The sequence below is a fragment of the Cetorhinus maximus genome, chromosome 14 (genome assembly GCF_964194155.1).
Source record: "Cetorhinus maximus chromosome 14, sCetMax3.hap1.1, whole genome shotgun sequence".
Classification (NCBI taxonomy): domain Eukaryota; kingdom Metazoa; phylum Chordata; class Chondrichthyes; order Lamniformes; family Cetorhinidae; genus Cetorhinus; species Cetorhinus maximus.
Genome location: NC_135892.1, coordinates 50309453 through 50335540, shown reverse-complemented (window position 1 = coordinate 50335540; position 26088 = coordinate 50309453). Strand labels below are relative to the sequence as shown.

Sequence of the window (26088 nt, the reverse complement as noted above, 5' to 3'; positions counted from 1 at the left end):
ACAGGACATAGGGTGCAATCTTCCCAGAGGAGACCAATTAAGAAGCTGCTACTGGGAGTGCCACCCAATTAGGGACATTGGGTAGCCTGAGAATGCGGAGCGATGAAGAGTAGCCGGCAGACCCATTGTGTATGCTGAGTACTGCTGATATGAATGGAGAAGCAGAGGGTGGCACAAGACGTAGGAACATATTGTTCATGGGACCAGCAGCCAATTCCTCACACCCTGCATTATTTGATGGATCCATCTGCAGGTGACAAGCAAGCAATTGCAAGCATTTGCTTGCATATGTCCCTGAGGACTGCCAATCTTGTCCTTTAAAGTGACCACTGCATATGCATCTCATGATGTTCTGACCTCCAACTCTGCTTTCTCCTCCTGTGATTGGATGAGCTGCAGAAACAGCAGGGTACTGTACACTGCCAGCAAAATTCCATAGCCTGCCAAAAATGTTGCTAATTGCCCCATAATTACCTTAATTGGCTTCCTTCTGCTGCTGAGCAGGTTGCCATCAGTACTCTGAAGCCACCTCCAGCAAAAGTGTAAGGACAAGGGAACATGCCGACTTGATGTATTTTTTGGCCATTTTCCTGGCCCCTCCAACTCCAAATCACCCTGCCAAAATGTTAGGAAAATTCCCCTCAAAGGGTCAGGATTGGAATGTGGAGGAAATAGGAGGAGAGGGTTGCAGCTTCGAGGAGAATGGGTCAAGAACTGGCTCATAAGTAATTATGGGCTGTGGGACTACTATGATTACAGAACTGTGGGACTGTAACCTGGGACTAGTAATGACTTTTGAGGTGGATGAGTTCCGGCAGGAAGAAGGGGCTGAGGCACAGTTTTCGCAAGGTAGTTTGTGAGGTTTGAGATCATACAGTGTGGAAGAGGACATTAGGTCCTGGGTAAATAGGAGAGGAGGGAAACATATGGGAGCATTTGATTCTGAAAACTGAGAGAAGGTTTGGGTGGTGCTCAGTCTGTGGGCAGTCAGTGAGGGAATGTGGAACTGGAAGCATGGATCACTGAGGGTCTACAGTGGATCAGGTATTCATTGGATAGGAACTATTAGAGGAGTAGGGAACACTGAAGTGGGAAAAGGTAAATTCTTAATCCATTGAGAGAATTGATGGAGATTAGGAATACTTCGGAAAGAAAGCAAGGATTGAATTAGTGCAGCAGCTTTCAAAACCGCAGGACATCCAAAATGCTTCACAGCTAATTAACCAATTAAGTACTTTCCTAGAATACTGACCAGTTCTGGCACAGAGAAAAGTTATCCAGGAGGGATGGACTTCATCTGAACCAGAAGAGTACCAATGTACTTATAAAAAGGGTAGATAAGATAGAAGGGGTGGATTTAAATGAGTCTGGCAGGAGGAGGGGAAAGCAAACTTGCTGTAGGTTAAGATTAATTAGGAAAGTGGGAGTAAAGATATTAAAGGATAATCTGAATTGTGCTTGTATAAATTAAATTAAGAAAATAAGAAATAGGAGCTGGAGTGGGGCATTTGGACTTTTTAGCCTTCTCTGCTATTAAACAAGATCATGGCTGATCACTACCTCAAGTCCACCTTCTCAAATCTAAGGAATTCTGGAAGATCAACAATGTATTTGCTAGCTCTACAACTGCCTCTTTTAAAACTCTAAGATGTAGGTCTTCAGGTCCAGTGGATTTGTTTGTACTGCATCCCATTCATTTCTCCGATACTTTAACAATACTGATTTCTTTAAGTTCTTCATTCTCACTAGATCCTTTGTTTTCATTTTTTTTCAAATTCTTTTTGTGCCTTCTACCAAGAAGACAATCATAAGTATTTGTTTAATGTCACTGCCATTTCCTTATTCTCCATTATAATTTTGCCAGTTTCAGCCTCTAATAGTTCTGCATTTATTTTCACTAATCTCTTCCTATTCACATGCCTATCAAAATGTTTACAATTTGCTTTACTGTCTCTTACTACTCTATTCTCTTTCCTTATCAAATGCTTGGTCCTTTGCAAAATTCTAAAATTCTCTCAATCCTCAGGATTACTGCTCTTTTTGGTAACATTATAAGCCTCTTTGATCTAATATTATTCTTAATTCCTCGTTAGTCACAGTTGCACCGTATTTTTGTATATTTATTGCAAATTATGTATTAAATCTCTAAATACTAGCTATTACTTGTCTACTATCATATCTTTTGATGTAGATTCCCAATCTACCACAGCCAACCTGCCCTTCACACCTTCGTAGTTTGCTTTGTTTGGCTTTAAGACTCCAGTATCAGACTTAACTAAATAACCTTCCAACTCAATATAAAATTTTATATTATGGTCCTTTTTCCTTAGAGGCCCATTTACTACAAGGTTATTAAATAACCATTTCTCATTGCACAATATTAAATCCAAAATAGTGTTACGAATGCAGGACTTTACAAGATGGTTATGTTTTAAAATGTCTCCTTTAACTTGAGTTGAAACAGAATGTTTTGGATAGGGGGTGGTCATACTAAACCTCTGCCTGAAGACAGGCCCATGTGGCCTGGTTGTCATGGAGAAAAAAACCCAAACTGAAACCTGTTGAAATTCAAGTGACAGTTTTCACACCTTGACCCAGAAAAGGGACAAATGCTTTTTGGAGACAGACAGAGAGAGAGAATGTAGCTATGGCTGTGAAGAGTGGGAAAATGATTTTTTTGTTAGCACCAAAAGCAGCAAGCTGGTGAGAGCTGGTTCTCTGCTCAAAAAGGCCAAGGCAGAATAGATGGGACTTTTGGAGATTTAAGGAACAAGGAGTCACTGTGGTGGGCCTTGTTGGTGGAAGTTGGATCTGGGAGATTCAGGCTGAAGAGACCGACTTTCGAAGAACACTGAAAGTTGCAATCTGACGTGGCAGGAAGAAGTCACCCTGCTGGAAATAACCTGGGACTTGTTCTTGTAATGCTATATATCTGTTGAAGTGCAGTACACAGTGAAAAAGTTGTAAGATGTATCTTGAATGCAGTAGCTGCTTAATGTGAAAGTTCCTTTTCTTTAGTTCAATGTATTAGTTGCCTGTTAAGTACTGTTTCATTTAGGTTGAGTTTAGTTGGTTGCAGGAAAATTCTTAAAACATGATATCTTGTTCTTTGGTTTATTTCCATCAGGCGAAGGAAAATTTTTTTTTTAAAGTTATCGGACTCTTCGGGGACCCGAGTTGGTTCCTCAACGTATCTATCTAGAAAACTATTTGTATACATTCTACTAACTCATGTTCCACATATTTACTGCAAAATTGGTTTTTCCAGTCTATATGAAAATTAAGGTCCTCCATGATGACTGTATTAGCCATTTTATTAGCACCTCTAATTTCATAATTTATACTCTGCCATACACTATACATGGGGGCCGACAAACAGCTGCCAACAATGTTTTCTGTCCATTGCTGTTTCTTAGCTCCACCCAAACTGATTCTATTTTTTGATCTTCAGAGCTAAGATGCTATGGGTGGAATTTTCCGAGCCTGCTGGTGGCGGGCGTGACTGATGGCGTGTGCGGAAATATGGCGGGACCCACTTCACAACGGCATGAAGGCAGGTCGCGATCTTCCACTCAGCCTGCTGATGGCAGGCCGCGTTTCCCGCCATCGGTCGGCGGGGAGCTAATTGTAATACATTAGTGTTTAATTAAAAGGCCATCCTGCCAGGCTCTTGGAACCCCGTCATATTGTCTATCCACGTTGGCAGGAAAGCACGCCAACGTGTTTCACAACAGCACGCAGGCAACATGCACTCGGCGGCCTTCACTTTGGGGGAACTGAGGTGAGTGAGCAGCAGCGTTCTCCACAGCTCACCCGTTATTTACAGATCTCAGGGGCACTGGGGGGGGGCAGGGGAAATTGATGCCTGGCCCTGCAGGTGACTGCTGTGAGGGGCGGGTGTCCGGGGGCAAGTGCTGCCAGCCTCGGAGGCGACTACTGAGGGCGGGGTTGTCTGGGGGTAAATGTTGGCCAGCTTCGGAGGCGACTGCTGAGGGGGGGGGAGTCAAGTGCTGCCCTGGCACTGCATCCCGTGCACAGGCAAGCAAGGTGGGGGGCAGTGTAAGTGAGGGGAGTGGCCACGCATTAGGGACACCTGTATAAACTGACCATGCCTCTGCAGTGAAGACAGATCAGGCGCAACCACAGTGACATGTTTGGGGTCAAGCTCTTAGCCTGCCCACCCATGCAAGCATCACGGAGGCACCAAAGGGCCACCAAGTGCTCCATACCTTACCACCCCACCCCCGCTTCCACCCCAGCCCCCCGGCACAGACGTCGAGTCCGCCACCACTTTATTGGACCGTGGAGCAGTTGGACTGCACACGTTCAATCTCCTCGCCAATGCTGGCCATGTAGCAGTCACTGCTGGAGGTGCTCACAGCCCCTTGTAATCTCAGCATCCTGATTTGGACCAGTGTCCCTCATGTAGCAGGTTGACAGGGCAGCCATGCAGCGCACTCATCTCTGGCCATCCAAGGGGTGACCAGCACTCTCTGGGAAGCATTAAGGGGCGGTCACACAGGGCCAGGAAAAGTGCAAAGTACAGCCATGATAACCAGGTCTCTCTCTCTCTCATTCAGCAGGAGGACCATGTCAGGATCATGGATCCTGGTGACCTAGCTGTATGCCTGATAGCCTACAGAGACCGTAGAAGACGGAGGAGAGAGCGACTGAGGCTCCTGGCCACGCAAAGGCAGGAGCAGCAACCTCATGAAGAGGGGGCAGCAGGGGCTCCCGCACATGCTGCGCAGGAGCGACAGTGAGCTGTGGTTGGTCAGCGCCTAGCCACACCCAGGGTCTATAGATGCCGCCTGCCATTCCTGCAATGACTCAGAACCAGATGACTGCGCATTTCTAGGGACCTGGTGGCTCACATCTGCCATTTACTGCAGGACTTGGTGCCAAGGGGACATGGAGGGCATCCACTACCTGTGGCTGTGAAAGTGACTGCGACGCTCAATTTCGATGCCAGTGGCTCCATTCAAGACTCCACAGGTGACCTCTGTGGGGTTTCACAATCCGCCACCCATGAATACATCCATGAGGTCACAGATGCCATCTTCTCCATGGCACACAACTTTGTGCATTTCGCCTGGTACTGGGACAGCCAGGATGCAAGGGCCTGACCCTGACCTCAGGATTCCCACAGGTGCAGGGTGTGATTGACTGCACTCATGTGGCGCTCAGGTTTCCATCGCTACACTTAGTTGACTTCATCAACCACAAGGGCTTCCACTCACTGAACGTGCAGCTGATATGTGACCACCAGAAACGCATCCTGCAGGTATGCGCACGGTTTCCAGGGAGTGTGCACGACGCCTACATCCTGAGTCACTCGCAGATCCCTGCAGTCTTCCAGGGTCCACAGAGGCTGCATGGTTGGCTCCTCGGGAATAAGGGCTACCCACAGAGGCTGTAGCTGATGACACCTGTGTGGTGGCCTCAGACTGCAGCAGAGCGGCGCTATAATGAGGCACATGCAGCAGCTCGCAACTTGGTGGAGCAGACCAGGAAGATACTGAAGATACGGTTCCAGTGCCTGGGCCGGTCTGGTGGAGACCTGCAATACAGTCTGCAGAGGGTGTCATTCATCGTCATTGCCTGCTGCGTCCTTTACAACCTGGCACTGCAACGGGGTGAGGAGCTGGCTGAGGAGGAAATGGAGGAGCTGCACATCTCCTCCAATGAGAAGGATGCCGACGGGGATGAGGGTGAGGGGGTCCTCGGTGGTGACGACAACGAGGATCAGGCTCTTGCACTGGTTAGACAAGCCAGGCGCGCTTGGGAGGCCCTCATAGCTGCCAGATTTGTGGAGGATGATGATGACATGCAGTGAGGTGTCCCCGTAGATCCTCACATCGCAGTTGTGAACGTGTGACTGTGAGAATGCTCCTGTCATGGAGATGCAGTGGAGGCCCTAATAGTCACTCGGTCGCAGGAGGATGATGACAACGTGCTATGAGGACACTCTATAGATCTTCACATAGCCTCTGAAAATGTCTGACTCCTGTCTGGCCGAGGGCAGCTCGCTTGCGCTCCATGATCAGGGCCATCTCAGAGATGCAGCCAAGAAACTTTAGACACCTTCAGCACCTCAGCCCTTCAGGAGCTGGTACACAGCATCACTGGTCGCAGATGCTGGTGTGAAGGGGGCCAGCCTCACCTCAGAGGTGCTGAGAGCACACAGAGAGTATAAGAGAACTCTGTGGCGCTTGCCCACTACATTCTGGCAGCAATGACCAGCACTGCTGAGGTGCAGGCATCAGTAATGTTTCCAGGGAGTGTGAGGCTGGACCATCACTTTGGTCTGAAGGCTGCACACAGCACAGGGAAGAGGCCCTGGACTGAGACACCTACTCTATATCTTGTACAGAAAGGTTTCACATCTGAGTGATAAAAGCACTGCTCATCAGAACAAGGAGCCACAGGCAGGGTGACATTCTTAGAAGTTTATTGACAATAGTGAAAGTATGTACGTGATCAACACCCATGGCCAGGCGGTGCAACTACTTTTACCTATCTTTCCTAACCCTGCTGCTACGTCCTGGTGCTCCCCAGACATCTACAGCAGAGGTGGAGACAGCCTGCTGACTGTGACACCCTGTCTATGTTGACTTTGGCAGGCATCCTCTGGAGGGCCGAGACTTGGAGGGCCCCAGCCTGCTTTCGGGGTCCTGCTGTGTGGCAGTGGCACCCTCCTTGGTCTGCGAAGCTGGGTCTGCAGAGGTATAAGGAAGCGGGGAGTCAGGTGGGCCGGTCGCTCCCAGAGTCACCTGGGTGGATGGCCCCAGAGCATGCACCTTCTGATCTTCCTCCCAATGGGTGCCCGAAGGCCCCTGCCTGAGTCCATGAGCGGAAGGGGTAGCTGGAGTGAGTTCAAGCTTCCCAGCACCCATCTTGCATACACGCTGTTGGAGGCAAACTGTGGCATCAGCAATGGAGTTAAGCCCACGCAGCAGTGCAGAAGTGACGTCCTGGACCAAGGTCTCCATGGTGGCAGCCATCCTGTTAGTGTTGACGTAAGTGCGTTGCAATGCTGGCGCTATCGCCTCAGCCTGAAAACGGACGGACTCCTCCATCATGCCTTGCAATCTGAGGAGTGCAGCGGACACCCCTTCCTGTTGTTCCCTAGCTTGCCTTTGCAGCTTCAGAAACTATGACATGATCGAGTCCAGAGGCTTGTCATCTGACTCAAACTCAGCAACATTCTGGCCTCCAGCAGTCCTCCGATTGTTGGGGACCTGGGAAGTCCCTGCCTCCGCCTGCTGTGGATCAGAAAGTGCGATGTGCTCACCAGATTGTGATCCTGAGGCTACTCTAAAGCTAGGTCCCACCGAGGTGTGTGTCTCTGCGCTGGTGGAGAGTGTGGGTCAGCGCTGTGACGGGACTTCAGGGAGGGTGCCTTCAGATTCCTCTTCAGAGGTTTCTTTGGGGCTTGATTGGAGGCCCTGGATCATGGACTCTGTTGGCCGTTTGGCAGGTGTGCCTGTGAAAGCAAGGGGAGATAATTAGTGCATGGCAGTGGCCTGTGAAAGAGGACACATCACTCACGGTATGGTTGTCTGATGGATGTTGAACTGCTGGATCCTCACTTGGTAGAGCAGCACCGACCTCACCATCAGCACAGGACCGATCCAGATCATCGTCGGCCAGCTGGATGGCTCTGTTTTCGAATTCTGTCAGAACTTTGATTTCTGGAATCCCTCCACCTGTCTGCAACCTTTCCCTCTTGTTGTGAGCCAGTTTGTCCTGCATGGATAGAGACGGGGAGAGTGTATTAGGATGTCTGCCGGGCTAGATGATAAGTATGCCTGGCCTGTGTGGGTGGTGAGTGGTCCCATGGACGGGATGAAGACAATGATGGTGTGTGTGAAAGAATGAATGGTGATGTCCCTTGCACTGGCAGTGAGTGAGGACCCTGTGGATGTGCGATGGGTTTGTGAGTGTGTGAGTTGGGAGTGATGAAAAAAGTGACTTATCCTGGTGGAATGGAGGAGATCATTCATCCTTTTGTGGCACTGGGTGGCTGTCCTCCTCTGCAGGGCGTTCATGCTGGCCACCACTGCCACCGCCTCCCAAGGCGGGCAGATGACATTGCTACCCATCCTGCGGCCAGTGGAGCAAATCCCGTCAGGCCTCCACAGCATCCAGCAGTCGCTCGAGGGACCCATCGTTGAAGCGGGGGCTGCAGTCTTTTTGCATTTGTTGGCCATGTCTCCTGGACAGCGGTGGTGAGCTGGTGGTGAGCGCTTTGCTGGCGGCTGCCTTTTAAAGATGGCAGCTGGCATGATGCAACAGTGGGGCGATGGCAAGCGGGCGAATGAGAGCCTGCCCGCCACGGAAATGGCGTGAAAACCAGCCAGTTTCATCAGTGGTTAGGACTCCATTTTTCCCGCCCGCTATGGCACTTAGTGCAATTCTGGGAAAATTCCACCCTTTGTCTCTACTGTTCCATCCTTAGTCATCAGGACTACTCCTCCTGCTTTTCCAATTTGCCTATCTCCTCTAAAAGTTAAATATCCTGGAATATTTAGTTCTCATCCTTAGTCACTTTACAACCATTTCTCTGTAACGGCTATAAGATCAAACCTATTAATTTGTGCTATTAATTCATCTTATTTGCAAACACTTTAAACATTCAGATGTTGTGGTTTTAGCTTTGACCTTTTTTTCAATTTCCTTATCAGTATTACCTCCATTACTTTCTCTGTCCCTTCCTGATTCACTCTGCTTATTTTTACCCAAAATGCTGCTGTGGTGTAAACCCTTGACATTTCCCTTGCTGCTTATGAATTTCAGCATCTTCCCAACCCTCTCCCACTTCATTAGTTTAAAGCCCTGTCTGCTTCCCTAAGTTATTCATCAGGACACTGGTCCTAGCTGATTTAAGTGGAGCCTGTCCCAACAGAACAGGTCCCTCTTTCTCCAGTACATTTGACAGTGGTCTACAAGACAAAACTCCTGGCTCCTACACCACACTTACAACCATGCATTTAACCTTCAAATCTGTTTAGCCCAATGCCAACTGGTTTGTGGCTTAGATAACAATCCAGAGATTATTACCTTTCATGTTTTCCCTTTTAATTTAGACCCCAACTTCTCAAACTCTCTCAGAAGAACATCATTCATAGTTCTACCTACGTTGTTGGTTCCTAAGTGAAGCATGAAATCTAGATCCTCCCCCTTTCCAAATTCTTCTCCAGCCATGAGATGTCTTTAACCCTGGAATCAGGCAGGCAACACAACCTTCAGAAACCCCAGTTGTGGCCGCACAGAACAATATCTGCTCCATTGACGATATTGTCCCTATCACTAACACCCTTTTTTTCACTCCCTCCACTTGAATGACTTCGTGCATCATGGTATTATGGTTAATTTGCCCATCCACCCTGCAATCCTTGTTTTCGTACACATATGTTTTATTTTATTCTTTCATTGGGTGTAAGCGTCACTGGCCAGGCCAGTATTTGTTGCCCATCCTTAATTGCCCTTGAGAAAAAAACGGTGGGCCACTTTCTTGACTGCAGTCCATCTGGTGTTAGGAAGGGAGTTCCAAGTTTTTGACCCAGCGATCGGGAAGGTACAGTGATATAGTTCCAAGTCAGGATGATGTGTGGCTTGGAAGTTAACTTGCAGGTTATGGTGTTTCCATGCATCTGCTGCCCTTGTCCTTCTAGGTGGTAGAGGTTGTGGGTTTGGAAGGTGCTGCCAAAGGAGCCTTGATGAGTTATATGTAGTACACGCTGCTGCCACAGTGCATCAGTGGGAAGGAAGTAAATGTTTAAGGTGGTGGCTGGGATGCTGATCAAGTGGGCTGCTTTTTCCTGGATGGGGTCGAGCTTCTTGAGTGTTGTTGGAACTGCACTCATACAGACAAGTGGAGGGAGTGTATTCCATCACACTACTAACTTGTGCCTTGTAGATCGTGGACAGGCTTTGGGGAATCAGGAACTGAGTTGCTTATGGCAGAATTCCCAGCCTCTGACCTGCTCTTGTAGCCACAGTATTTATATGGCTGGTCTAGTTCAACTTATGATCAATGGCAACCCCAGGAAGCTGATGATGGGGGACTCAACTATGATATTGCCATTGAAAGTCAAGGGAAGATGGTTGGATTCTCTCTTATTGGAGATGGTCATTGCCTGGCGCTTTTGCGGTGTGAATATTACATGCCACCCATCAGACCAGGCCTGAATGCTGTCCAGATTTTCCCACATATGGAGACAGGCTCCTTCTGCATCTGAGGAGTCGCAAATGGTACTGAACACTGTGCCATCATCATTATGCATCCCCACTTCTGACTCAATGTTGGAGCAAAGTTAATCGATGAAACAGCTGAAGATGGTTGGGCTAGGAGTCTACCCTGAGGAGCTGCTGCAGCGATGTCTTGGAGCTGAGATGATTGGCCTCCAACAACCACAACCTTTATGTTAGGTATGACTCTATCCTATGGAATATTTTCCCCCTGATTCCCACTGACTTCAGTTTTGCTAGGGTTCCCTGATGCCGCACACTGTCAAGTGCTGCCTTGACGTCAAGGGCAGTCACTCTCACCTCACCACTTGAACTTAGTTCTTTAATCCATGTTTGAACCAAGGTTGTAATGAGGTCAAGAGCCAAGTGGCACTGGACAGAACACAAACTGAGCATCATAAGAACATAAGAAATCGGAACAGGAGTAGACCATTCGGCCCCTCGAGCCTGCTCTGCTATTCAATAAGATCATGGCTGATCTTGTGTTTCGATTTCCACATTCCCATCTAATCCCAATAACCTTTGATTCCCTTGCCTAACAAGAATCTATGTATATCTGCCTTAAAAATATTCAATGACCCTGCCTCCACCACCTTCTGAGGCACAGAATTCCAAAGTTGCACAACCCTCTGAGGGAAAAAGTTTCTCCTCATCTCTGTCCTAAAAGGGCGACCCCTAATTTTAAAACATTGCCCCCTAGTTCTGGACTCACTCACAAGAGGAAATATCCTTTCGACGTCCACCTTGTCAAGGCCATTCAGGAGCTTGTATACTTCAATCAAGTCACCCCTCACTCTTCTAAACTCCAGTAGAAACAAGCCCAGATTGTCCAACCTTTCCTCATAAGACAACCCACTTATCCCAGGTATCAATCTAGTGAACCTCCTTTGAACAGCTTCCAATGTATTTACATCCTTCCTTATAAATAAGGAGACCAAAACTGCACACAGTATTCGAGGTGTGGTCTCACCAATGCCCTGTATAACTGAAGCATAACATCCTTACTTTTATGTTCAATCCCTCTCGTAATAAAGGATAGCATTCCATTAGCCTTCTTGATTATTTCCTGTACCTGCATACTAACTTTTTGTGACTCGTACTAGAACATCTAGATCCCTCTGCACTTCAGAATTATGCAGCCATTCTCCATTTAAGTAATACTCTGCTTTTTTGATCTTCCTACCAAAGTGAACAACTTCACATTTTCCCACATTAAATTCCATTTGCCAGATCTTTGCCCACTCACTCAACCTATCTATATCCATCTGCAACCTCTTCTTGTCCTCTTCACAACATACTTTCCTACCTATTTTTGTGTCAGCTGCAAATTTAGCTACCATATCTTCACTCCCCTCATCTAAGTCATTGATGTAAATCGTGAAAAGTTGAGGCCCCAGTACAGACCCCTGTGGGACTCCACTCATCACATCCTGCCAATTCGAAAAAGACCCATTTATGCATACTCTCTGCTCTCTGCCAGCCAGCCAATCTTCTATCCATGCTATGTTATTCCCTACACCATGCACTTTTATTTTCCGTAATAATCTTTGATGTGGCACCTTATCAAATGCCTTCTGGAAATCCAAGTACAGTACATCTACAGGCTCCCCTTTATCCACTGTGCATGTTACGCCTTCTAAAAATGTCAATAAATTAGTTAAACATGATTTTCCTTTCACAAAACCATGCTGATTCTTCCCGATTGCCTTGAGCTATTCTAAGTGCTCAGCTACAACCTCCTTATTGATCGATTCTAAACTTCCCCACAACAGGCATCAGGCTAACTGGCCTATAGTTTCCTGTTTTCTGCCTCCCTCCCTTCTTGACTAGAGGGGTTATATTTGCTACTTTCCAATCTGATGGAACCTTTTCAGAATCCAGCGAATATTGGAAAATTAACACCAGCGCATCGATTACCTCATTAGCCAGCTCTTTTAAGACCCTAGGATGTAGTCCATTGGGACTCGGAGACTTGCCAGCCAGCAGCTCCATCAATTTGCTCATTACCGTTTCCCTAGTGATTTCAATTTCACCAAGTTCCTTTCTGCCGTTCATCTCCTGATTTGCAGCTATTACTGGAATGTGTTTTGTATCCTCTATAGTGAACACAGAAGCAAAATATTTGTTAATTTCTTCCGCCATTTTCTTATTATCTACTATTAACTACCCACTATCACTCTCTGGAGGACCAACACTCACTTTACTTACTCTTTTCCTTTTTAAATACCTGTAGAAACTCTTGCTATCGTTTTTACATTTCTAGCTAGTTTCCTTTCATACTCTAAATTTCTTTCTCTTGATTAACCTTTTAGTCATTCTCTGCCATTCTTTATATTCTGTCCAATCATCTGTCCTGCCACTCATCCTTGCGGAGTTGTTTGCTTTTTCCTTAAGTTTGATGCTTTCCTTAACACCTTTAGTTAACCACGGATGGTGGGTCCTCCCCTCAGAATTTTTCAGTGAGCAGATTATTGTTGTGTCAGTGCCACTTGGTAGCATTGTCAATGACACCTTCCATCACTTTGCTGATCTTCGAGGGTAGACAGATGCAGTGGTAATTGGCCGAATTCAATTTGTACTGCTTTTTGTGGACAGGACATCTTCGGACAATTTTCCACATTGTTGTGCAGATGTCAGTTATACTAGAAAAGCTTGGCTAGGGGTGCAGCTAGTACTGGAGCACAAATTTTCAGTACTACTGCCAGGATGTTATCAGGACCTATAACCTTTGCTGTATCCAGTGCTTTCAACCATTTCTTGATATCATATGGAGTGAATTGAATTGCTGAAGACGAGCATCTATGCCGTTGGCGAACTCAAGAGGAGGCCTTCTGGCAGATGATGATTGCAAATGCTTCAGTCTTGTATGATGATATGCATGTATTTTTATATTTCTGTGTTTTTGTATATATTCTGTGTAGGAAAGGGTAAACTGTGTCTGTGAGTGTCCAGGGTTAATCAAAGGCAAGGTTGTTGGCTTCAGATTGCTTGTAGAATCTATGGGATGAAAGACTAAAGGCGATATCTTCTTGCATTTTGTAATGAGGCCTTGTGATGGGTGTTAACTTATATGGAAACAGAGTAGATCTGAAATCAGCATTTGGGGATAAGTTTTGAAGTTGATTTGTAGCTGTTGCTTTTCAAAGGAGTCAAAGAACATTTGCATTTTACAGGAGATTTGTGAGTAACAGGGGCAGGTGTTTTAAATTTTACTGACGCGAAATAGGGGTAAAAAAGGAACTTGAAAGATTTAGATTTTTGGGAACCTGAATTTTGAAAGAGATTTTTAAAGACAATGGAGAACTAAGATGAAAGGCTTGAAAAGGTATTTATGAAAACGGGCTTTTAGCTGTAGTAGAGGCTGAGGGGGGGAGTCCAACTGAAGGCCAACTCCAGTGCTTTGCAGTGTGCTGAAGAAAACTCAGTTTTGAGCCACGAGAATATTTGCCCGGAGAAACTGTTTGTTTTAAACCTCCCTTTGGAAAACCCATATCAGCGTGGATTTGTTCTGGGAAGTTGTGGATTGTACTTCTGTTTAAAGTGAAAGCAATTTCTCAGTTTCGGTAATATTTTCTGGATTTTATGGTTAAGAATCTATAAGGGCTGTTGCCAAAAAGATAGTTTTATTGTGTAACTTTGATAAAGCATTTTGGGGGTTATTTTGTCAAATTGTTTTCTTAATGTGTATCTTTAATCTTGTGTGTTTAAGTTTTTTTCCTTTTCTTTTAATAAACATTTTAATTCTTCAAAATTTTAAAAGTTATCACTGGAGTTCTGTGCTTTTATGTTCAGTAGCTTTTCGTCCTCATTTCTATAATTTAGAAAAAGAAATTACGATCAGCAGAGGCGGATTTCAATCTGAGATCTGGCTTGCTCAGCATTAACATCAGTTGTAACACTTGTCCTTTGCATTGACGTGCTGGGCTTCCCCATCATTAGGGATGTCTCCTCCGGTCCTCTCCTCCGGTTTGTCATTTAATTGTCCACCACCATTCATGAGTGGATTTGGGAGGACTGCAGAGCTTTGATCTGATCTGTTGGTTGTGGGATTGGTTAGTTCTCTCTATCGCATGCTGCTTCTGCTGTTCAACATAGGACTACTTGCATGTTATAACTTCACTAGGTTAACATCTCATTTTTAAGTATGCCTGGTGCTGCTCCTTGCATGCTCTCCTGCATGCCTGAACCAGGGTTGAACCCATGGCTTGATGATAATAGTAGAATGAGGAATATGCTTGGCCATGATGTTACAAGTTGTGGTGGAATACAATTTTGCTGCTGATGATGACCTACAGTGCCTCATAGATGCCCATTTTTGAGCTGTTAGATCTGTTCTGAATCTATCCCATTTACCATAGTGGTAGTGCCAGACAACACAATGGACAGTATCCTCAATGTGAAGACGGGACTTTGTCTCCATAAGGAGTGGTATGCACTTCTACCGATACAGTCATGGACAGATGAATCTGCAACAGGTAGATGGATGAGGGTGAGGTGAGGTAGGTTTTTTCCTCTTGCTGGTTCCCGCATCACCTGCTGCAGGTCCAGTCTGGCAGATATGTCCTTCAGACTTGGCCAGCTCAGTCAGTGGTGATGCTATGGAGCCTCTCTTAGTGATGGGTATTGTAGTCCCCCACCCAGAGTACATTTTGTGCCCTTGCTACCCTCAGTGCCTCTTCCAAGTAGTGTTCAGCATGTAAAAATGCTGATTCATCAGATAAGGGAGAATAGTAGGTAGTAATCAGCAGGGCGTTTCCTTGCCCATGTTTAACTTCGCAAGTACCTCATATCTGTTGGTCAAAGCCAAAGGCCGAAGCTCATCCATAACTGCATCCTGAGTCCTCACACCTGCCTGACTCACAGTGACATCCTCTGTTCCTGACAATTGACTAACTCTAAAGCTTTACTTAGCCTAAGGGAATGCAAAGAATAAAATCGGGGAACTAAAAGTACTACTCCATGTGGAGGTATTCAGAGTGACTGAAACTTGGTTGAAATCAAATGATAATTGGGGAGTTACCTCACAGGGTTTTTGAATGGTTTAGGAAGGACTGGGATGGAAGGTTCAATACTGTTGGATGCTGTAAATGGTACTGAGCCATCGAGAATTAAACGATAGCAAAGGGAAAATGTCATGAATATGCTACAGGCCATTAAATAATCAAAGGGAGGGTGATGCAGTGTTGTGGGAGACCATAAGACAGATGAATGCCAAATGTTAAGTCATAAGCCTGTGGGATTTTGGCTTTTCTCAAATTAACTGGAGTGCACAATGCTGACATTCTGCATACAAGGGGGAATTTACTGAAATTTTGATCGGCTTTCTTCTAAAGCAGTGCATTAAGGAACCCACAAGAATTATTTCAATATTGGCTTTAGTTCTAACAGATGAGGAGAAAATAATAAGCAAAGTAAAAGTAAGGAAACTTTTGGGATCTAGTAACCATAATGTTCTGCCTTTAAGGGCAAACATGAGGGTAGAAAACAAAAGGAAGCCAACTGAAAAGAGAAATACCAGCATTTAGATTACAGTTTAAAGATGAATGTAGACTAAAAAAAGATGTAATTGACAATATAGGTCATCTTGATTGAAGCACAAAGTAGATAAGGCTCTTGGCTCTGACAATTTTTATCTCAGAGTTCTGAAGGAACTATCTGTAACAATTGCTGTTCCTTTTGTGGAGATTGGAGAGTTCACTGGGCTCAGGCCAAATCCCAGAGCATTTTTGAAACATAATCATGGCCTGGACTTGGGTATACAGAGCCTAATTTCAAAGTTTGCAGATGAGATAAATTTGGAAATGTAGCAAACAGTGGTGTGAATAATAACAGACTTCAGCAAGACATAGACAGACTAGTGGAATGGACAGGCACATGACAGATGCATTTAATGCAGAGAAATGTAAAGTGCTTAATTTTGGTAGGAAGAATGAGGAGAAAAAATATTAATTAAATGGTACAATTTTAAAGAGGATGCAGGGAACAGCAAGACCTGGGGGTCTACACAAATCTTTAAAGGCTTCCTACCAGCATATCCTTCTACATCATTCTCTCTCATGTACTTAGCTAGCTTCCCCTTAAATGCATCTATGCTGTTTGCCTCATTGTGCCTGAAGAAAGATGTTTTTCCTGAATTGCTTATTAGAATTATTAATGACTAACTTGTACAAATGTCCCCTAGTTTTGGATTCCCCACAAGTAGAAACGTCTCAATATCTACTCTATCGAACCCCTTAAGTCCTTATTTCAGCAATTCATTGATTTTTGCTTTATGAATGAGCAATATTTTTAGGTGGAATGCTTTGAAAGGCATGATGTGAAGGACACATGTGAAACATAAGAGTTCATGATACAGATGGTCTTATCCAAACTCTTAGCCATTACAAATGTAAAATCCTTTCACCTGCCCCATTCTATAGATGAACAAAATTCTTAATAAAAATATCATTATATATTTCAACCTTTACTTTGCACAAGGTTAAAAGGAACACTTATAAGATAAGTGGTACCGTTTTTACAACATAGTAAGGGAGTGCAAGCTGAAGAAAGTGCTGATTTTGTCGGCTTAATATTGGAGGGCTGACTTTGAAGAAATCATGAAGGGTTCTCAAAATTCCCACATTTTTCATATCATCAACAAGGATATGACTTTTGGACTTTTATGGCAGAGGACCCTACTGCTGAGTTAAGTGTAGAACCCTGCAGACAGGAGGCTAGGCCCATGAAGGCCTGGGACTGGACATGCCCGGGCTTGTTGGGTGCAGTGTGGATTGTTGCCTGAAACCAGACAACGAGAGGAGGCAGGATGCGCATTCTTCCCTTTAAAACAATCAACCCAGAGAAAGACTTCATCTTACACGAAACTAAAGCCCATCAAAATCTTGCATAAATAATCGCTACCAACTACTAAGGCAGGAAGGCAGCAATCAATGCAATTATGCGAACCTATCAATACTCCACATATACAATGGCTTTCAGTTCAAGACTAGTTACGGGGACAGGAAGACAACGATAAACATCATGCGAGCCCATTAAAAACAATGAGACAACAATCACCTGAAGAAGCCCACCAAAATCAGACAAAGAACTAACCTTGATTTGGACTCAGATAAGAAATTTGAAAAACAGTATAACTGGGCCACCAGTTATGAAGGGGATGAGGGTGAGCAGTTTTGGAGCGGTTTAAGTGGAGTTTAAGCAGAGAAAGGTAGCTAAGCCAAGCGGAGGGAGGGGATCTGGAGGTTTGCAGGCCCGCAGGCAACATCACGGCGAGGGGCACAGGGTGGCAGGCTCAACCGAAGACAACAAGGCCGCAACCACAGCCCTCCACTAAGATCGACCACCCACAACCGCGCCCTCCACCCAACTGAAGAACCTTCGCAGATTCCACAGACCAGGACCACGTGGGGACGGCAGGCACCAGAGGACACAAAGAGCGTACCCCAAAACTGCAACCGGCTTACCTGGCTGGATTTCGAACTGTCAAGGAACCCTGACCTCTCCTAGTTCAATTTAGTTAGGTTTTGGGGGTGGGACAAGGGTAAGGGGATTAGTAGCATGATTTTCCCTCGTTATGCCGTGTGTTCCCCATTCTTAACTAAGTGTACTTTGTAGGTCTGTATAATCTCAGTGTAATCCTAATGTTATAAATTCATTTGTGACTTCAATAAATCCAGATTTTTTTCTTGCATCAAAACCAGTTGTCTGCTACACTTTGTCACAACCCCCAAATAAGTCCAAGGTCTAGAACCCAGGGAGTGGGAGCGATTCGGACCGCTCAGAAGTCAGAGGTGAAGCTGACACACACCACCACCCCCTACAATCAGGAACTTGAAATATGGACTTTGACATTTATTGGTCATATCAGGCTGACATAAAAACCAAGGTATCTTAAGAGTTGGTCATGGAAAGAGAACTGATGGAAAGAGTAGTGATAGTAGTTAGGACTCTTTGGTCACATGAAGAAATGAACTGTCAAATATGTTGATAAAAGTTACAAGGAAAAGAGTGTGTACCCAAAGAGAACATTGAATAATAACATCAAAATTGAACATGGAAGAGCAACTGCTGAGCACAAGATTAAGGTTTTGTTTTTAAGGGGAGGGGGTAGTGGAAGGAAGATGTTGGGTAAGTTTTGCAGTCTCTAATCCTTCATCAGCAGAGAACACAAATGATAATAAAAGATTGAATGAAATTATATCAGTACTGACAAGGCTTATCTTGAAAATTAAAACCTACTATGAACAAGTTATTAATAATATCCTGAATATTTATAACATTTACCTGTTTGAGAGATTTTTGCAACGTAAGTTCTGTCTGAAGTCTATTGGCTTTCTCTGATAACTGTGTTATCTCCTTTTTCAGCTCATGTAACTGTTGCTGTCGTTCCCTTTTTTGGATCAGGAAAACAAATGTATAGTACTTAAGTTGTAAAGATAAAATGCCACAACTTACTCGAGACTTCCAATCCATTTGTATGTAACTCAAACAGAAATGGAGCTCAAAAAACCAAAGAATATATATTTTTAATATAAATAGCACAATTTCTCCATAAAATGTTCAATTTTTATTGTGCCATTTTTCCTGTCTTTCTGACATACTTTCAATCTACTTTTCATATAAAGACATGTAGGAATAGACTAAAAAGTATACAAGCAATAAAACATTTATCATATTTTTATGGTCTTGTTCATTTAAAAGAAATTGGATATGATTATTAGTGCTGTTTACTTGTACTCTTAGCTTCCTTCTCACTCTCTGCTTTTGTTCTGTGGTTTTTAAATTTACATCCTACTTTCATATCTGCATTTCTTTACTGACTGCTTTCTACTTTTTTCTACTTGATACTGCTCTCCAAATGCTGAGCCTTTGTTCAAACATGGACATAAGAGCGAAATTCCAAAGGTGAGATAAGAGTTACTGCCCCTGACAGTGAGACACCATTTGACTGAGTGTGGCATCAAGTAGTCCTAGTAAAATTGAAGTCAATGGGAATCAGGGGGGAAAACTCTTCACTGGTTGGAGTCATACCTGGCACAAATGTAAATGGTTGTGGTTATTGGAAGCCAGTCATCTCAGCTGCAAGATATCACAGCAGGAGTTCCTCAAGGTAATATCCTAGTCCCAACTATCTTCAGCTGTTTCATCGATGACCTTCTCTCCAACCAAAAGGCAGAAGTGGGATGCTCAATGAGGATTTCAGTGTTCATTGCTCTTTGCAGCTCCGCAGATACTGAAGCAGTCTGTGTCCATATGTAGGAAGACCTGGACAACATTCAGGCTTGGACTGATAAGTGGCAATTAACATTCATGCCACACAAGTCCCAGGCTATGACCATCTCCAACAAGAGAGGATCAAACCATTTTTCCTTGACATTTAATACCATAGTTGAATCCCCCACCAAAAACATTCTGGGGATAATCATTGGCCAGAAACTTAACTGGACCAGGCATATTGAATAATGTGGCTACAAGAGCATGTCACGGGCTGGAATTCTGCAATGAGTAACTCGCCTCCTGACTCTCTAAAGCCTGTCCACCATCTACAAGACATAAGTCAGTAGTAAGATTAAATACTCTCCACTTGCCTGGATGAGTGCATTTCCAATAACACTCAAGAGGCTCAATAATATCCAAGACAAAGCAGCCTGATGATTGGCACCTCTAAGCATGACCTAAAACGTTCACTCCCTCCAACACTGCCAGTGTGTACCATCTGCATGATGTACTGCAACAACATGACAAGACTCGCTTGATGGCACCTTCCAACCCTGTGACCTATATCTCCTAGGACAAGGGCAGCAGGCATATGGGAACACTGACACCTGCAAGTTGCCCTCCAAGTCAGAAACCACCCCAACTTCAAACTAAATTGCCGTTCCTTTGCTGTTGCTGGAACTTCCACCCTAATGTCACTGTGGGTGTACCTAAACCACATGGATGCAGCAGTTCAGTAAGGCAGCTCACCATTACCTTCTCAAGAGCAATTAGGAATGAGCAATAAGTGCTCGCCTTGCCAACAATGCTCACATCCCAAGATGGATAAATAAGTGAAAATAAACAAATGGTCAATCATGTGATTTTCATTTGCAATTAATATAAACATTCTTCGGGATCCACATGATTGCAACTCTTCATTAGACTCTAAACTCTTCTAAATTGGATCTTAGGAGCCAATCAGTTGCAATTTTAAAGAAGGTGCAAGAAGAGAGTGGCATGGGTGCTTTTGTGCATAAATCTTTGAAGGTAATAGGGCAGATTTTCAAAGCCGGGGATCTAAAAAATAATTGAAGAAGAAAAATATTACAGGGATGTGGTGGAAGAGTGGGGGAGAAAGATTAACTGAACTGCTCTTCAAAAGAGCCAGGACAACATCGATGGGCTGAATGGCCTCCTTCTGTGCTGTACTATTCTATGGTCTGAATCTTCTGTTTGATGTGTGGGGGCAGGTCCTGCTCGTCGACACGCAAAATGACGCGCGGTGACATCGGGCATGTGTCCCAACGTCACCGTGCATCATTCCGATCCTCAGTTCGGCAAGCGCGTAGCGGAGTTGGCTGCGCACCCGCCGAGCTGTCAAAGGCCTATTAAGGCCATTAATTAACTAATTAAACTGATTCTCAGGGCTGCCCGTCCAACCTTAAGGTTTAACGTTAAGCTTCGCATTTTTCATGAAACCTCATCCACGGGCGGGATGAGGTTTCATGATGTGTTTATTAATTAAATGTGTTCTGAAAATTCATAAACATGTTCCAGCTCATGTGACAATAAGGAGACATGTCTGAGTAATTATTTTTTTATATTTAATGATGTTTTATTATTAAACTAATCTCTCTGAGGCAGCTCTGTGCCTCAGGGAGATTTCTGCGTGCATGTGCGAAAGAGCGCAGACCCCGACTCTCCCTCCTCCCCCCGCCTGCACAGGGAGCGCTAAGTGCTTCTGGGTGCGTGTCATGCTGGGCGGGCCTTAATTGGCCCACCCACGCAAAATGGCAGTGCGCAGCCAATCGAGGGCAGCGATCGGCTACGTGCCCGCCCGCGCCCGCTCCCGAACCACCCGCTCAACGGGGAGAAAATTCTCCCCTATGATTCTAGAAGTGTGCATTCACACAAACATTACACTACTGACATGTGCCAAAACAGTGTGGAGGAATACAAGTTTAATTTCACCATTCTATTGATTTCCTAATTTCTGTCACGCTGAGAGGTTCTGAACATAAGCATAACCCTGCAGGACATAGCATGGACAGAAGAGAAGATATTCATGGGAAGTTTCTATGGGATTACAATAATGCACCCTCCAGCAGTTAGAAAAAGGTTCCATAGGCTGCAGGGCTCAAGAAAAAGGTGCAGCAAGGTACATAGCTTTAAGACACAAAGTGAATGCTTCTTTAATAGGGTATAAGTATAATATGGAATGTCAGGAGCCAAGTGCAAGAAAATGTGGAGTTTTGTCAATGGTTTATGACTTGTTCTGTCTTTTAATTACCTGTAACCTCAAGGTTAACATCATGCTTGTTTAAAGAAATAACCCAGTCTGGGAACTATACTTCATTATGCCAGTGTATTGCTCCCAGAGACAAACTGGTTGGAGTGTGCCTAGTTGATTTTTATGTGATAATATTGGCTGAATTACAAATTTTTTTGAGTTGATATCACCAGAAGAATCTATTGAAAGCTACTTGCTTTGCAAATGCTCTATTAAAACAAAAGGAATTTGCCTTGAGGTAATGAATTCAGGTCTGATACTTATTAGATGGAGAAAGGAACATCCAAACATACAAATTAGGAGCAGGAATAGGCAATTCGGCCCATTGACCCTGCTCCACCATTTGGTAAGATCATGGCTGATCTGATTGTGGCCTCAACTCTACTTTCCTCTCTGCCCCTTACATCCTTTGACTCCCTTATCAATCAAGAATCTATCTAGCTCAGCCTTAAAAATAATCAATGACACTGCCTCCAGTACTCTCTGGGAAATTCCATAGACTAACAACTCACTGAGAGAAAAAATTTCTCTTCGTGTCTATCTTAAATGGGAGACCCCTTATTTTTAACCCCTAATTCTAGTCTCTTTCATAAGGGGAAACATTCTCTCAGTGTCCACCCTGTCAAGTCCCCTCAAGATCTTATATGTTTCAATAAAGTCATGTTCATTCTTCTAAACTCCAACAGATACAGGCCCAACCTGTCCAACCTTTCCTCATAAGATAAACCCTTCAATCCAGGAGTCAGTCAAGTGAACCTTCTCTAAACTGCTTCGGATGTAATTATATCCATTCTTCAGTAAGGAGACCAAAACTATATGCAGTACTCCAGATGTGGTCTCACCAATGCCCTGCACAACTTCAGCAAAACTTTGTTACTTTTATTTTCCATCCCCCTTACAATAAACAGCAACATTACATTTGCCTTCCTAATCACTTGCTGTACCTGCATACTATTTTCTGATTCATGTACCAGGACACACAGATCCCTCTGTACCTTAGAGTTCTGCAATCACTCTCCATTTAAATAATATACTGCTTTTCTATTCTTCCTGCTAAAATTGACAAGTTCACATTTTCACACATTATACTCCATCTGCCAATTTTTTGCCCACTCACTTAATCTATCTATATCCCTTTGCAGACTCCTTATGTCCTCTTCACAACTTACTTTCCAAACTATCTTTGTGTCATCAGCAAATTTAGCAACCATACATTCAGTCCTTCATCCAAGTCATTGATGTAAATCGTAACTAGCTGAGACCCAGCACTGATATTTGTAACTCTTCACTAGTTACAGCTTGCCAACCCAAAAATAATCCATTAATCCCTATTGTTTGCTCCCTGTTAGCTAACCAATCCTCTATCCATGCTAATATATTACCCCCTACACTATAACCTCTTATTTTGTGTAGTAGCCCTTAATGTGGCACCTTATCAGATGTCTTTTGGAAATCCAAGTACACCATTTCTACACATTCATTTTTATCCATGCTGTTTGTTACTTTCTCAAAGAACTCTGATAAATTTGTCAAACGTGATTTCTCTTTCACAAAAACATGTTGACTTTAGATTCATTAAGATTTTCTAAGTACTCTGCTATAACCTCCTTAATAATAGATTCTAATAATAAATTCATATTTTCCCTATGAGAGATGTTAGGCTAACTAACCTATAGTTTCCTCCTTTCTGTCTCCCTCTTTTCTTGCATAGAGGAGTTATACTCATTATTTTCTGATCTGATGGGACCTTTCCAGAATCTGGGGAATTTTGGAAAATTAAAAACCAATGTATCTAGTATCTCCGCAGCCACTTCTTTTAAGGCCCTAGGAAAAAGTCCATCAGGTCCTGGGGACTTGTCAGCCTTTCATTCTAATAGTTTTCTGAATACACTTTCCCTATTGATTGTGATTGTTTTAAGTTCCACCCTCCCTTTACCTCTTGATTTACAAGTATTTCGGGGATGTCATGTGTGTACTCTACCATGAGGACAGGAACAAAATATCTGTCCGATGCTTCTGCCATTTTCTTATTTCGCATTATTAATTCCCCAGACCCACATTAATTTTACTCTTTTCCTTTTTAAATACTTCTAAAAACTGTTACTATCTTTTTTATATATTTCTAGCTAGCTTTTTCTCATACTATAATTTCTCCCTCATTTTGTTTTAGTTATTCTATGCTGATTTTTAAAATCTTTCCAATCTTTTGACCTACCACTAGTCTTTGCAGAATTGTACGCTTTTTCTTTCAGTTTGATAGTATATTTAACTTCCTTCATTAGCCACGGATGGTGCATCTTCCTCTGCATATCTACAGTCCTACCCATTAACCTAATTTCCCAGTTCACTTTAGCCAGTTCTGTCTTCACACCCTTGTTATTGCCTTTATTTAAGCTAGTCCTACACCCCCTCTTCTCTCCCTCAAACTGAATACGAAATTCAATCATGTTATGATCACTGCTACCCGGAGGCTCCCTTACTATGAAGTCATTAATTAATCCTGCCTCATTGCACAATATCAGGTCTAGGCATTACTGACACTTCACAGTTAGCCAATGGAACTCCAGATGCACTCTTTATTTTCAATTATGTGTATGATTGGCAGCTTTATTTGATTTTGAAAAGTATATTTTAATTAGGTACTAGGTTTTCCTCAGGAGTATACTCCCAGTTCACCAGTTCTTCTGAGGGCATCAAGAGAAAGGTAAGGGATCCTGTGGGTGAATAAAAACCTCAGGTAAAATTGTTAAGAAATAACATGAGAGGTCCAGTTTTAATAAGAGAATGAATGAAATGTTTGTTATTTTCTGTGCTTGAAGAGGAATGTGCTTTTAAACATTCTGGGTGAAATTTTCCATTCTGGAGACTGAGTCCGGTGGCTGGCAGAAAAGCTGGCACGATTCCCACTGAGCGGCGGGATGGCTGAATATGCGTGACTTTCAACTGTTCAGCTCATTAATTATGCATCAGAGGGGAGCTCGGCGAATCTTGTAGTAGGGTGGGCAGGGATTAGCCTGCCCCACTGTTGCCTCATGGGGTGGAAGATCCTGGCACCATATTTAAATGGTTCCCGTTGTCAAGATATAATAATTTTCATAATGTTATTGGAATTTATTGTAAAGTAGTATAGTGGCGTCTGTGTCTATGCTTGTGTGTGTCTGGGGGGGACTTAATTGAATTAAAGGCAGCTAGTCTGAAGGCTTTGATGTAACAGAACATAAGCTAGGTTTGAAATGTTAAGTAGATAAACATAGAGGAAGCTTTAGAATGTAAGGTGTAAAGGGAACATTTTCATTTTTAAATAAACCAGACTAGCTTGAATTCAAGAGGGAGTGAAATGTTACACATAGCCAGGAGAAGTTAAGAAATACTGGGCTGAATTTTCTGGTTGGCAGGGGAGTGCGGAGTAGGAGCGGGCGGGCGTGGACCCGATCACCACCCACGATCAGGTCTGCGCCGCCATTTTACGTGGGCGGGCCAATTAAGGCATAATGCGCAACTCCCGAGGATAGCGGGAATGGGCGGGCAGCGGCGGGAGTGCACTGTCCGCTGGGTCCAATGGCAACCGGGCGGCCTGTTTATATGAAGCGTTGGCAACCTTTGCAAGGCTGCTCACAATGGCAAGTGGAAGGGCTCACCAGAGGGCTTCTTGTGAGCAGGCCAGTCTGGAGGGTAGGCCAGCGGAGCAGGCCAGGCTGAAGGGTAGGGCAGCGGAGCAGGCCAGGCTGGAGGATAGGGCAGTGGGATAGGCCAGGCCAGAGGGTAGGGCGGGGGACTAACGTGCCCCTCGTTTTTCGGATGATTGCCTTGCTGCCCTCCTCAAGGAGGTGGCAGCACAGTGGGAGGTGCTGGTTCCCCAGGATGGGAGGAGGAGGACCCCCACAACCCAGCAGGTTGGCTTACCTCCCTGCTGAATGCTAATAACGCGTCAGAGCGCGCAAGGACTGGGGGTGGCCAGGCGCAGATTGCCATACTTAGCCGCTTTGAGCAGGAGGCCCTGGATCTGGAGAGGTGCCATGCCCCCCGGTCCACTAGTGTCAGTGAGGTTGGGTGCCACGGCCAGGTATTTATGCCCAACAGTGAGGTCACCATTGTATGCCCTTAGCATTGTATTGCCTTAGCACTGCTGAGTGTTAATTGATTTAATTTTGCAACATGGGTTGACCATTGCTTATGGAAGGATGAGCACATAATGATCCAGGGTACAGGGATGCACTTTGACATTATCTCCATGTTAACTGATCCACTGTCCTTGTTCTTCCTTTCAGCAGCATCGGAGCAGGGCCAGGAGGAGGAGCAGCACAGGCCCTCTCTCACACCTGAGGGGCCTGAAGTCTCACCAGCGT

The 26088-nt window shown here is 44.4% G+C and overlaps 1 protein-coding gene across 2 annotated transcripts in view; it reads right to left on the bottom strand.

The window, feature by feature from the left end:
• Positions 1–26088, bottom strand: part of LOC144689648 (uncharacterized) — an 88025-nt gene that overhangs the window by 805 nt on the left and 61132 nt on the right. For both annotated transcript variants that reach the window (XM_078556897.1, XM_078556898.1), the window contains one exon: positions 18538–18643. In XM_078556897.1, coding sequence (XP_078413023.1) covers positions 18538–18643 — 106 coding nt within the window. The remainder of the gene's footprint in view (positions 1–18537; positions 18644–26088) is intronic.